The 14,949-nt window shown below is 40.3% G+C and overlaps 1 protein-coding gene across 1 annotated transcript; it reads right to left on the reverse strand.

Annotated features, from left to right (window-relative positions):
- Positions 1-10,541: 10,541 nt before the first annotated feature.
- On the reverse strand, positions 10,542-11,556 carry LOC115526116 (olfactory receptor 51E2). Its single transcript, XM_030333600.1, has one exon. It carries the CDS (start codon positions 11,502-11,504, stop codon positions 10,542-10,544), a length of 963 nt encoding a protein of 320 aa, XP_030189460.1. The 5' UTR covers positions 11,505-11,556.
- Positions 11,557-14,949: the final 3,393 nt, after the last annotated feature.

The raw sequence follows: 14,949 nt of genomic DNA on the forward strand, positions 1-14,949 counted from the left end.
CTTCCCTTCTCTCCAGAACAGGTAAGGGAGCAGTGGCTGGGATGCATGAGCTTCACTGCCAGCCTATGTACATTCTCCAGACTGCTAGGAGTGATGGTGCTGGGCACTGAGGAACTGGCCTGGCTCACTGTGGCTGCCACCAGTAGCAAATGCAGATGCCTTCTGGGGGCTGTGCCAGCACCAGATACAGCTCAGGCTTGGAGTCCCAATTGGAGGCAGTTAGAACCCATTCTTTCCTCTCCTTCCCATGTTTTAGGTATATGTTGTCATATTTTATATCCTTTTATTTTGTGAGTTCTTTGACTGATTTTTTTTTAATAGGTCTCTTCTTTCCTCCCCAAAAGTGGTCTTTTTAATGGTCTCTCCTTTCCACTCAAAGAGTCCCCTTTAATATTTCTTGCAGTGCTGGTTTAGTACTAGGTCACAAACTCCTTTAGTTTTTGTTCATCTGGGAAACTCTTTATCTCTCTATTATGAATGATCGCTTTGCTGGATAGAGTATTCTTGGCTGCAGATTTTTCCTATTCAGCACTTAGAATATATCATGCAACTATTCTGGTTTGCCAAATTTCTGCTGAAAAATCCCCTGCTAGCTTTATGGGTTTTCGCTTGTAAGCTACTGTTTTCTTTTGTCTTACTGCTTTTAAGATTTTTCTGTATTACTATATTTTGCCAGTTTAATTAAAATATGTCTTGGTGTGGATCTGCTTTTGTTGACTTTGATGGGAGCTCACTGGCCTCTGGGATCTGGATATCTATTTCCGTCCCCAGGTTAGGGAAGTTCAGCTAATAAATTTCCTTCCCCCCCCTTTCTCTCTCTTCTTCTAGGACTCCTATAATTCGAATGTTATTATATTTGATGGAGTCACTGAGTTCCCTAAGTCTGTTCTCATTTTGCATAATTATTTTTCCTCTATTTTGTTCATCTTGATTACTTTCCATTACTCTGTCTTCTTGGTCACTAATTCATTCCTATGCTTCTTCCATCTTGCTGTTCATTCCATCAAGCATGTTTCTGATCTGGTTTATTGCATCCTTTATCTCTGCCATTCCTTATCTCTGTGTTAATGGTCTCACTCATGTCTTCTACTCTTTTCTCAAGTCCAGTGAGTATTCTTAAGATCAGCACTTTAAATTCTCTGTGAGGCATGTTATCTATTCCACTTAGAACTCTGGCTGAGGACTTATCCTGTTCTTTCATCTGGGATAAAATTTAAAATTTTCTGTCTTCTCATTTTGTATAAGTCTCTGTACCTGTTTCTCTGTGTTAGGAAAGTCAGCTATGTACTTTGTTCTTGAGTGTAATGGTCTTATGAAGAAGAGGTCCTGTAGTGCCTTACAGTATAGTGTCCCTGATTCCCTAGAGTCTGGCACTTCTGGAGTGTGCTCTCTTGTCTGGCTGCTTTATCCTTTAGGCCAGTCATCTGCAGAGGCTCTCTTTGCCTATTGTGGGGAGTATTTGGGCCCTGGCCTAAATGTGGTGCATTAACTAGGTGTGTTCATATCTGTTTCTGAAATGAGGCCTGTTGCCACTGCCACAGGAACAAAGGCTCTGCAAAACTCCCTTGTTGGGAGACATGGTGTGAGCAGAGGCTTGTGCAGGACTTCTGGGGGAGGTAGTCCACCATGCTGAGACTGAGGCTAGCGTAATTGAGAGGGGTATTTCTGCTGGAGTGGTGGGGCTTGGTGTAAGAAAGTTAGGTAGCAAGTGGCCCTGTGCTTATGCTGAAGGGCAGGGGAGGGAAATGGCACTGGCTTGTTCCTTTGTTCTTGGAGGAGTCTACCTGGGATTGCTGTCTCTCTGGGAAGTGCTCCAAGATGAGCAAATAACCTCCCCACTGTGTGCCCCAGGTACTCTTCATATCTCTGTTTCCATGCTGTATGTCTGCAAGATGTTTGCCTGCCTCGTCTCCAAGAGCAGCCCCAATGCCCTCCAAGCTCTCCCCGAGCCAAACATAGTGACCTTTAAAACTCCAGGCTTTAAGCCCTACTGGTTGCGGGAATTCATAAAATTTGTTGCCTCTTGCTTTCCAAGCCAATTGCTATAGGGATTTATTTTCCCTGTGCACTCCCCTCAGTGCTAGTCTGTCTCTTGCCTTTTCTCTGTGACTGCAGCTCCATTCCTGCTGCAATGGCCACAATCTATTTCTCTCCCAAACCATGCTCTGCACTTCCTACCTTTCTTCAGTGTCACCTCTTCTACATCTTTAGTTGTAGAGTTTGTTCTGCCAATCTTCAGGTTGATTTCTGTGGTATTTAGGATGATTTGTTAGTTATCTAGTTGTGTTCATGGGAAGAGGTATGTCTAGGGTCCTCCTACTCCACCACCATATTCCAAACTTATTGACTCCTTAAGATTTTTTTTAAAGCTTTTTATTTTGAGATGTTTGTAGATGCACATGCAGTATTAAGATTTAATATAGAGATCCCATGTACTCTTCAACCATTTCCTCAAATGGTAATATCTGGCAAAATAATAGTACAGTATCAAAATAAAGATATCGGCATTGCTACAGTGAAGATACAGAACACTTCCAGAGACACAAGGATCCCTCATGTTGTCCTTTTATAGCCCCATCCACTTTTTTTCCGCCCATCTCCCTTTTAATCGCTGGAAATTACTAATGTGTTCTTTATCTCCATAATTTTGTGAATTCAAGAATATTATATAATTGAAATCATACAGTATGTAATCTTTTGGGATTTTTTTTCCCCACTGCATCATTCTCTGGAGATTTATCCAGATAATTTAATGCATTAAGAGTTCATTCCTTTTATTTTTTTTTTTTTTTTTTTTTTTTTTTTAAATTTTTTTTTTCAACGTTTATTTATTTTTGGGACAGAGAGAGACAGAGCATGAACGGGGGAGGGGCAGAGAGAGAGGGAGACACAGAATCGGAAGCAGGCTCCAGGCTCCGAGCCATCGGCCCGGAGCCCGACGCGGGGCTCGAACTCACGGACCGCGAGATCGTGACCTGGCTGAAGTCGGACGCTTAACCGACTGCGCCACCCAGGCGCCCCGAGTTCATTCCTTTTAAATGCTGAGTAGTATTACAGAGCAGGGCTGTACCACAGTTTGTTTAATCATTCTTCTATTGAAGAACATCTGTGTTTCCAGTTTTTGGACATTATGAATAAAGTTGCTATAAACATTTATGTGCAAGCTTTTGGTGAACATAACTCTTCATTTCTCTGGGATAAATGCCCAGGAATACAAATGTTCAGGCATATGTTACTTGCATGTTTACTATTTTTAGAGATTGCCCAATTGTTTTCCAGAGTGGCTGGCTATACCCTTTTACATTTCAACCAGCAATCCAGTTTCCCCACATCCTTGCCAGTATTTGATATTTTCACCTCTTTTTAAAGAAACTAGCCATTCTGCTAGATATGTAGTGATATTTCACTGGGTTTTAATATTTATTTTCTACTGGCAAATAACTGAGCTTTTCATGTGTTTTTTTTTTTTTTTTTGCATCTGGTTATTTTTCATGAAATATCTTTTCATGTCTTTTGCTTATTTCTACTTAGATTTTTTTTCTAGTTAAATTTTCAGAGTTCTTTATATATTCTAGATTCTAGGGCTTTATTAGATATATCATTTGCAAATATATTCTCTCACTCTGGAGGTTTTTTTTTTTCATGCTCTTAACTGAGTCCTTGACACAGAAGCAGTTTTTAATTTTAATGAGTCCTAATTTATCAATTTTTCCTTTAAGGACTCATGTTTTTGGTGACAAGACTAAGAACACTTTGCCCTAAATCCTGAAGATTTACTCCTAAGTTTTTCTAAAAGTTTTAGATTTATGCTTACATTATTATTATTATTATTATTATTATTATTATTTTACATTGAAGTCAGTGGTCATTTTTGAGTTAAAGTATGTATTTAGGTACAATTAACAAATAAAATTATAATATATTTAAATAAATTAAAATAAATAAATATAAATTTATAAATATATTTGTATTTATATGATGATTTGGTATCTGTATACACTGTGAAAGGATTCCCACCACTGAATTAATCAACACATCTGTTATCTTACATGTTTTCTTTTCTTTCTTTCTTTCTTTCTTTCTTTCTTTCTTTCTTTCTTCTTGCTGAGAACATTTAAGTTCTACTCTCTTAGCAAATTTTAATTATCCAATATAGTATTACCAACTTTAGTCACCATGTTATGCTTAGATCCTCAAAATTTATTCTTGTAACTGAAAATTTATACTCTTTTACCAACTTTCTCTATTTCCCCATCCACAGCCTCTGGCAATAACCATTCTACTCTCTATGAGTTTGACTTTTTTTTCTTCATTACACATATAAGTGATATAAGTGGTACTATACGGTATTTGTCTTTGCCTGGCATGTTTTGTGTAGCATAATGCCTTTTAGTTTCCTCCATCTTGTTGCAAATGGCAATATTTCCTTCTTTTTTAAGGCTGAATAATGTTCCATACCTTTTCTTGTTTCCATATCTTGGCTATAGTGAATAATACTGCAATGAATATGAGAGTTCACATATGTTCTTGAGATAATGATTTCATTTCCTTTGCATGTATATCCAGACAGACATGGGATTGCTGCATCACATATGGTAGTTCTATTTTTGTAATGCCCCCAATTTTGAATCCAAGAGACCACCAAGGAGCCAATACCGGTGCAAACGCACGAGGGTTTATTTGCAAGCTCGAGCTTGGGCCCAAGTATACCCAACACAGGGGAGCAGGGACTTGGACCCTAGGTTAAGAGGCGTAGCAGTTTTATAGGGGCCAGTGGCCAATGAGATTGTAACACACACAGAAAGTCGCATAGTCATGTCAGTCCACACGCAGGTGGCCAATTGAATTACAATTTACCCTACAGTAACTGTTTGAACTAGCCTATCACTCTGGTCAGAATTGGCGCGCAAGTTTGGTGGGCAAAAGGCGGGGTTTAAGAATTGGCGTGCAGGTTTGGCGGGCAAAAGGCGGGGTTTACATTCTTTGGCGGTTAGGGGTTCCGCATTCCTATATGAGCCGGTTTCCAGTAAGGGTGGGCTCAGCGGCTTGACTAGGGTGGGGGAGTGTCTTAAGTAATAAGTAGGTCATGTGGGGGTTATACATGAGATGATGGGTATAGCACAAAATGGAGTTAGTCTTGCTCTGCTTGTCCAGGGGTAGGGGATTTTTGTTAACTTCCTTGGGTCCCACATTTTTAATTTATTGAGTAACCTCCATGCTGTTTTTCATAGTGACTGTACCAATTTATATTCCCACCAAAAATGCACAAGTTTTACTTTTTCTCCACATTCTTGTCAACACTTGTTATCTCTTGTCTTTGGATAATATATGACAACCCCTATAATATCCACTATTGTTTTTTTGTTTTTGTTTTTGTTTTTGTATTCCTTTCATCTTTTATAGGTCCTGGAACATTGTAACTGATTCTTGAATGCTTAACATTGAATGATATTAAAAAATGGACTTTCGGCATGAATTTTGGCATGGCCTGGGAGAATTGGTGATGATAATCATTGGAAAGAATCTTAGATATGTGATGCTGCTAATCTCTGGTCATAAATGTGGATTGAGAGTAAATCTTTTCTTCTAATAAAAGACAAGTTTGGGGAAATCTCTGTCCCCAGAAACAAATTTATGTTCAGTCGTCATTTCTTGTCGATCTAGTTTGGAGCAAATGATTTGCTGCTCAGAGATGGGGACTAAATGAAATTACTGGGGGATGGAAACTATCCTACTTACCAGACAACCTCAGACTCTGACTCTCAAGGGCAATTGGCTACCTAAACAAGTGCCCTCCACTGACCAGGCCAACATAAACATGACTGGGAACAGGGCAGTGTTTTTATGATCCTTGGTCCCTGGAGACCCCTTTTCACTGGGAAAGATACTCTCATTTCAGTGAGCACTTGCCTGAAACCCAGAGGCCTCTCACGGCAGGGGCTGCCTACGATCACCTCTTTAAGTTGACTCAACTCTGCAAACACCCAGAGGGCCTCCTCCTGGAAGCCCTTCCAGATCAATGGGAACCAGAAGTCAAACACTCTCCCAGGACTGTGGCCCATGTGAACAAGGAATGAGCAATGGCCATAACTATCCCTTTAGTTTGCCACATTCTAGAATGCAATCACATTTTCCTGGGACAGCTTTGAACAATATGACCTTCTGTTGGTTTTCTTCCTTTTGTACATAAGATTAGTCATATCAATCCTATTTGAATCCCAGTTGAATCTTACTTCTCCCTTCTACCACATGTAGTCCTGGAGAGAGAGAGAGAGAGAGAGAGAGAGAGAGAGAGAGAGAGAGAGAGAGAGAGAGAAGCGCATTTCTTAAACTCCAAGCTTCCAGGCTAATGTAGCTAGATGACTGTTTACAAAAAATCTGTGGCTTGCTTGCCATAGACAGAAACCACATTTCTATCCCTTCAATATCCCTGTGAGTCAGGGATTATCACCCACTGCCCTCTCCATGGTAATGATAATAATGAGTATTTATTGAGTTCAAACGATGTACTAAATACTGTGCTAAGCATTATATGTGGATTATTGCACATAATTCTCACTAAAACCCTGAGGGGTAGATAGTGTTATTATCCCTAAGAACAGATGAGGCAAACAAGGCTCACAGAGGGTGAATTGACTTGATGAGCCACAAAACTGTTTGCTCTTTCTATTGGATTGAGCTTCCTTTTAGGGAACTTGTGAATATTTTCTAGGGTGGAAAATCCCTGCCATTGAGAGCAGTTTTGAGTTTTGAAAGAGTCTTAATTGGTAGAATTAGGGGTTGGTGATAGAATTGATAAATACTACCTTTGGGCAAATAGCAGGTGTGGACTCAGGGAAGGGGCTTGGCTGTCTTATGTGAATCAGAAGGCAGTTTCCAGGAGTCCCTGCAGGGTTTCAGTCTTACAGGCCCTTTGGAATTCTTTAAGACTTCTCAATGTTCAGAGCACATTATATTTAGAATGGGATGGGATTCAGAGATTATCTAATTTAATCACCTTGTTTTATGGAGTTAATTCAGAGAGATTATGTGAATTAGACAAGGTCACCCACCTAGAGGCAGAATAGGAACTATACCTCTGAGCTCATAAATCCCATCCTAGAGCTCTTTCCTTCCCTTAATACAAGAGATTAAATATCATCCTTATTGGTTACTTTTATAAAAGGGTATTTTCTTTAACCCAGTAAATCCAAAATACAATCATTTCAACATGTTCTTGATAAAAAATTGATAATGCTAATGAAAAATTTGCCTTTTTTCTTTGGTGATCATTTATTGTGGTGAAAGAAACATAACACAAAATGTACCACTATCTATTTCTAGAACTTTCTCATCAGTACAAATTGAAACTCTGTTCTCATTAAATAACACCTCATCATTCATTCCCCCAGCCCCTGGTAACCTCTATTCTACTTTCTGTGTCTATAAATTTGTCTATTCTACATATTCATGTAAGTGGAATCAAACAGTATTTGTCCTCTTGAGTGTAGCTTGTTTTACTTAGCATAATGCTCTCAGGGTTTATCTATATTGTCATATGTATCTAAATTTTATTCCTTTTTATGGCTGAATAATATTCTATTGTATGTATATACCACCTTTTGTTTATTCATCTGTTAATGAACACTTAGGTTGTTTCCACTTTTTTGGCTACTGTGAATATAGTGTTGCTATGAATATTGGCAAACAAGTCTCTGGACTACTTTTGTTTGTTTTTTATTTATTTAAACAATTCTTTTAACATTTATTTATTTTGAGAGAGAGAGAGCAAGCGTGAGTGGGGGAGGGTCAGAGAGAGAGAGAGAGAGAGACAGAGACAGAGAATATGAAGCAGGCTCTGCACTGTGAGCACTGAGCCTGATATGGGGCTCAAACTCATGATCTTGAGACCGTGACCTGAGCCAAAATCAGGAGTTGGCTGCTTAACGGAATGAGCCACCCAGGTGCCCCAGTCTTTGGACTATTTTTAAAAAATGAAAATGTTATTTCACTTAGCATAAGTTAGTAAAAGAAAGACAAATACCATATGACTTCACTCATACATAGAATTTAAGAAAATAAATGAGCAAAGACAAAGAGAGAGAGAGAGAGTGAGAGAGGCAAACCAAGAAACAGACTCTTAACTATAGAGAACAAACTGATGGTTACCAGAATTGAGGTGGGTGGGGGGATGGGTGAAATAGGTGATGGGGATTAAGGAGTGTACTTGTTGTGATAAGCACTGGGTGTTGTATGAAAATGTTAAATCGCTATATTGTACACCTGAAACCAATATTACACTGTATTTTAACTAACTGGAATTTCAATTAAAACTTACAAAAAATAAAAGCAGTGTTTAAAAGAAAAAAATGAAAATCTTAGGACAAAGGGAAGGGTTGGGGAGATGGCAATAGAATATGAGTAAGTTGGGCTGCAGTGGAATACCATGAGAGATTTAAAAGCAAAAGATACATACTTTATTAAATTGTCAATATGGCCATGCTCTTAGGCATATGGAACTAGGTGGGAGGGTATGATTTGAGGTTGAGTAATACGTAGGAAGATAGAAGAGGATGGAGGTTGTGGAGAGAGACATAATGAGGTTCAGTCTCATTAAATGAGTCTCCTGTCCTCATTATTTAGGGTGAGTCCCAATACCTGAATCTCTACTTTTACAGAGAATGGGCATCTCTTTGTTTCTTTAGGGAAGTCACTCATTTCTTCCATTCTAGTTCTTTCTCTCAGTCCTAGTCTATCTGTGTTGATTAGCTGTGTGACTTTGGAGGCCACTTGACTGCCTCTGAGCAGGGAATCACAATTGGATGATCACAGATACATGTACTAGGAGGACCCTTTCTCCAGAGGAGAGGTTAAGTGTCTGATGTTTCCTTCTCCTAAGGAAGCTCTAAGGAGATTGGAGTCTCCCCCTTGGTTTATCCACCCAAATCTCCCACCCAACATTTATTCAGTGAAGCTACTAAGAAACCCAATGATTGTAGTCACGTTTCAGCTTCTCATCAGATCTGATTTCAACCATAAAATGGAAATATCCCACCTTGAGAAAAGATGCATTCAGCATCTTCACAGTTGTACAAACAATACCTGTGGTAGACTAGGAAAGTAGACTAGAGAATCTCCTGCATCTTCAAATCTGAGTTTATAGGATTCTATAAATATAAAAACAGTAGGCATAACACTTAGCAAAATTTAAAATAAAATTTTATTGTCTTATACTTAAGTTAAAACCCACACATATGAAATGTTTAAAAGATACAGGATATACTGACAAAAGGGAGATATGGGTGAGAAGATGTAATCTATAAGTAGACAAAAATACTCTCCCTTAATCTGGAAAGAAACAGGCTGTAGAACATGAAAGGTGACTATAAATCACGAAGAGCAATCTGGATTTGTTGCTCATGAGGGCAGGGTTATCTCTCAACACAAAGTCACTCATCTTAGAAGACACACAGCAGAGAGAAAACAGGATTTGCACAGGCTGAAGAAATAAATGGAATATATCAAACAGGAAGCAATATAATGTGGAAATTATATATAATGTGGTTATCAAACTCAATTTCAAATCTTGGCACAGCACCCACAAACTATGACTTAGTTATCTTGTTAATGAAAGGCTCATTTCTCTCACTTGTAATGGGGGACAAAAATGGTACCTACCCCCCAAAATTGTTGTGAAGATCAGATAAAATCTCTAAAGCAGTTAGTATAGTGCCTAGAACATGGTAAGCACTTAAGACATGTTCATGGGCATTATTGTGTAGGGCTTAGATAAATTTCAGATATTGCATAGTAAACCAACAATGAGGTCTTTGACAAGCTTAGGTTTGTGTAAATTATCAGTTTCATTTTCTTCATTTTGAAAGTTATACATGTCATTTAAACAAGACATCCATAATAAATAAATTTAGAAAGTCAAAACTAAAATGAGTCACTAATTTGAGCACATTTCCTTGAAGGCGTAGATTGCTTTTCAAGTTAATTTCAATCATGTGTCCTTTTTATTTTATTTTTAACATTATATGCATGTTTCATTTTATAGCAGAGTCTTTAAAGGTCACATAATATTCTTTTAATATGGATTGTTCCACATATATTTCATTAAATAAATGGACCATACTCAAATTTACTATTCCTTACTTTTATATATTATATCCTGTGATCTTTAGTATATGATTAATAGTGGTGTAGCCAATGTATTTTATGAAAAACTGCTTTCAGCATTTAGGGATATTTTGTTAGGATAAATTTCCAAAAGTGAGAAAGCATTAAAGCATATAAATTTTAAAAATTTCTTGCTACATATTGCCAATTATACCATCAGCTGTGATGCTCAAGAATTTATATTCCAAAATTGTGAATTTTCATTAATAAAAACTAATTTCCTATGAAAGGAAATCATGGTAGCCTCCAAACTTTCATCCCAAGCAGAGGTAGCATTTGGAGGCCACAGCAGGAAAAATCGTTAAATAGGCAACTAGAAATAAGCTAGTATTAGGAAATCATTATGTCAAGCCACTAAGGATAAGGGAAAGTGGTAAAGATCACCTGCTTCCCACAGCCTGAGGGTCCTTGTCACAGCTGATCTTGAACATAGCTAGCATCCGAGTTCTGATCTTTTTGGTCTTGGCACCATAGATGATGGGATTGATCACAGGAGGCAGAAGTAGATAGACATCACCCATAAGAACATGCACGATGGGGTCAAGGCCTTTTCCAAAACGGTGAACCACTGAGAGTCCAATGAGAGGAACATAGAAGGCTAAAACCACACCGATGTGTGACACACAGGTTCCAAAAGCCTTGGCCCGCTCTGACTTGGAAGGCAGTTGTAGAACTGTTCGTATAATCAGAAAATAGGACAAGGAGATGAAGAGAACATCCACGCCCATAACCAGCAGAATGGCAGTAAGACCATAGACCTCATTGGGCAATGTGTCTGCATAGGCCAACTTCATCATATCCTGGTGCACGCAATAGGAGTGTGAGAGCACATTGGAGTGGCAGAAGGCCAGCCGCTTGATGAGCAGAGGCAGTGGGATAAAGAAGAGGGATCCACGGACCACGGCCACCATGCCAATCTGGGCTGTTACTGTATTGTTGAGCACTGCTGCGTGGCGTAGTGGGTGACAGATGGCTATATAACGGTCAAAGGCCATGGCCAGCAGGATGGTAGACTCAATAGCTGAGAGGGCATGAATAAAAAACATCTGGGCAATGCAGGCATCATAGGTAATCTCCCGGGAATCAAACCAGAAGAGGGCGAGGATCTTGGGCATGGTGGATGTGGACAATGCCAGGTCAATGGCTGCCAACATGCAGAGAAAGAGGTACATGGGAGCATGCAGGCTGCGCTCCGTCCTTACGATGAACACCACGATGCAGTTTCCAAACACTGCTACAGCATACATTGAAAGCAGGGGGAAGCCGATCCAGAAATGGGCTTCTTCTAATCCGGGGATACCAATGAGTACAAAGGTGGCATGTGTGAAATTGCAGGAACTCATAGCTGGCACCGAGTAGGGGGCACTGGAGAGGGTGAGGTCACACTGGCAGCCAGCTAGCCTGCTAGGACATGGAGCACAATCAGAGAGGCCAGCCCTGGAATCCTGGAAACTGAATGTTTCTCAGCTCTCCCTCTCCTACTGTCTCCTCCCACTCTTCCAAGCCATTTACACTCTTTCATAAGCTCTAAAGTCCTCTTCCAAAGGGAAAATGGTAGTTAAAATTCATTTATCAGGGAGCCTGGGTGGCTCAGTTGGTTCAGTGTTTGACCTTGGCTCAGGTCATGATCTCACAGTTGGTGATTTCGAATCCCACATCAGTCTCACTGTTGTCAGTGGAGAGTCCGCTTTTGATCCTCTGTTTCCCTTTCTCTCTGTCCCTGTCCTATTCGTGCTTGCTCTCTCAAAAATAAATAAACATAAAAAAATTCATTTATCAGTTACTATTCCCAAGGTCCGTTTACATTTTTTAAAGGGAACCTGGGGAGAACAATGCTTATCCCAAAATGTATCCTTTCCAAATTCCTTCAGACTCCTGGCCCACACCTTCATTGTCTGGATACTGGGTGGTCCTTTTCTCAGATAAGTGTTAACAGATACCCTATTGGGAACCCCTTTACAGGTGTGTTCTCCTTCCCTTCCTTTCCTTCAATTGTTCATTCATTTTATAAGCATCTACTTATATGATCTACTATGTACAAGGCAATTTTCTAGATGCTCATGACACAGAGATAAAAGACACATCTTTTGCCCTTCAGATGCCTTGTCTATGGTGGAAGATAGACAAGTAACAAAATTATTAGAATTTTGGGATAAGTGTTAGCATAAAGTGTGGATTTAATGCATGGGAGGGGAAGAGAAATTATCCTTTTGTTTTTAAACATTAAGTAGGAATTAGAGAAGGGATTAATGGGTATACCAAGACAATGGGGATAGGTTTTGGGTTTTTTTTTTTTTTTTTCCTTCAGATTTCCAGGATTTTAGGTCCCTAGGTCTAAGGCCAGCAAGGGAAGAAAGAAACACAAAAACAGGAATTTTCTAAAAATGAAAAAAAAAAAAAAACACTAAGGAAAAGAGGCCCACAAGTCAATCTATTGAGGAAAATAAGGAAACTCCTTTGGGAGTAGTTCCCTCCACTGACTTATCTGGGGATGAAGGTCCTGGCTTCCAGCAGATGAGGGTATGTGGCCTCCAACAGATCCTAGCTGCCTGGCATTGTCCCTTGTGAGGGCTCTTCTGTCTATTCCTGGCTGATGCGTTCCACATAAGACAGCTGCCTCCAACGCCATATTCCTTACCCCAAGGTGATCTTAGGTTGAGTCCTAACACTCCTAGAGCTTTGTCTTTTTTGGAACCTCTGCCAACAAGTCATTCATATTAGGGGAAGCTTTTTGCTTTTGGAAGCCCTGTCCTGCCCCCCACTGGCTCTGCCCCTGCCCTCCCACCCACACACCTGGGCTTTGACCTCATCAAACACTTTCCCCTGCTAGGCTCCCTAGGTGCCCTGGTTTTTAGAGCTAATTGTTTCTAAAAAGCCAAAGGCTTGGCTTCAAGAGGTAGGGCCTCTGAATCTTGGGAAACTCTGCAGGTGTCTTCATCAGTGATAGTTAGGTAAACCTGTTCATTTTCTTAGGATTCTTCTTCACTCCTAATCTGAGTCCTTACTGCAACTGGGAGTCTCTCTTTTATTTGGCTTTAAGGGGGAGGGCTTGGAGACCAGCAGTCTTAAAATATCGTGTGATAAAATGGGAACTAAAAGATGTGACTTGGATTATCCTCATTGTGGATAAGCAAGGGAGAACAAATTCAAGTCAAAGGTCACAAAATTCTCAAGTCAAAGATCACAAATTCATACCTCTGACCACTATTTTCTCTTCTCTCTATCCTCAGATCTTATGCAAAGACATAATAGCTACTCTCCTTGGCAAATATGAAATCCTAAACTTAGCCCCAAGTTTCTGTCAGAGAATGAAAAGACCTTTTCATAGACAGATAATTGCATCCTTCAATGAGATGAAAGATAGCTTATGTCTTGTATCCATCCAGTCATCTATGTATCTATCATAGGTAGCTTGGGGTGGGAGATTCAGAAATCGAAACAAGTCAGGCTGAAAAGTATGGGTAATGCTAAGGAAACTTCCCTGGAGGGAGTCCAGCTCATTGGACCTTGGTTTCCAAGAGAAATGGGGCCCCAAATGAAGGAAAAGTCATGGAGGGGGAGTAGGGGGGATACAGTAATTTATTTCCCCTTTCCCAAAGCCTCTTGCACATGTTACTATGTGAGTACCCACAGATATAAGGGTCTCTGTTGGCCACAGAGTTGGATCCTTTCCTGACTCCTCTTTCCGCAGGGCATCTTTTCTGCTTTGCTGGTAACAGTCTAAGACTTTGAACATTATCTTGTCTCCCCAGTTACCTATCCCAGAAGACCTCATGTCTCTCTCCCATGTTGTCTGGCCTTCTGCCTAAAGTGACCTCTGTCTAGGACCAATTTCAGTTTCTCTTTGGGTCTGAATGTGGCTGTTGCATTCACTCTTACTTGCCTTTCTGGACTGTCAGCCAGTGCTCTGGGACATTTCTTCTCGGCCCATGAAGATGTGGGTTGGACAAAGGGGCTTTCCCCTCCTTCCATGAGACAGTTATGGTGTCCTCAAGGTCTCTTAGGATGGCAGGAATTGTGGCTTCCTGACCCCAGGAGAGAGTGCACTCACTTGAAAACCATGCAGTCCTACTGAGAGAGAGCACAGCTGGAGCTGGCTCTCCCTTTCACAGGCCTATTTATAGCACTGCCTAGGAGGCCCATGGGGACAGACTGTGGGAGTATGAACTGAGGCCCCTGGGGCTTGGCAGGCAGGGGACAGTATCTCCATGTCCATGTGGGTGTCACAGGATCTCAGGATCCACATAAGAGTGAAAACATATGGTACCTGTCTTTCTCTGTATGACTTATTTCACTTAACATAACACTCTCCAGTTCCATCCCACTGTTTTAGGTGTGTGTATGAGGGGAGGTGATCACAAGAGGGCACTGACTCTTCCGTCACTCCCACACTTACACATACAGGGCTTTAGACAATCTATCCGCACTCTTCCAAATAACTCAAATTTCCCCAGTTAGCAACAGAGGTTAGAGCGTTTCCTCATTAGCCACTTTGCTAGACGTGACAGGCAATATGGATCTATAGTTATGTCCTTGGGCTCTAGGAGTTCACATCCTGTTTAAAAGCTAAGATGGGTACACAAAACCAGTAATTTCCATAAGTCAAAATAAGGGCGTGTACTTCTTCAGATTTTCATTCCCAGCTTTTCTTTCAGTTGATGAAATAGACCTTGAAGTAGGGAAGCCACTCTATTGCACCTGTGTTAGGTGCACACATAAGGCATGGATGAGATAAAGGCTCTTTGCCTTGGTTGCAGAGTTATTCGTGATAATACTGGTTGGAGAACT

Source organism: Lynx canadensis, chromosome D1 (genome assembly GCF_007474595.2).
Source record: "Lynx canadensis isolate LIC74 chromosome D1, mLynCan4.pri.v2, whole genome shotgun sequence".
Classification (NCBI taxonomy): Eukaryota; Metazoa; Chordata; class Mammalia; order Carnivora; family Felidae; genus Lynx; species Lynx canadensis.

Coding starts and splice junctions, on each gene's coding strand:
- LOC115526116 (XM_030333600.1), bottom strand. CDS start 11,504: ATGAGTTCCTGCAATTTCACACATGCCACCTTTGTACTCATTGGTATC.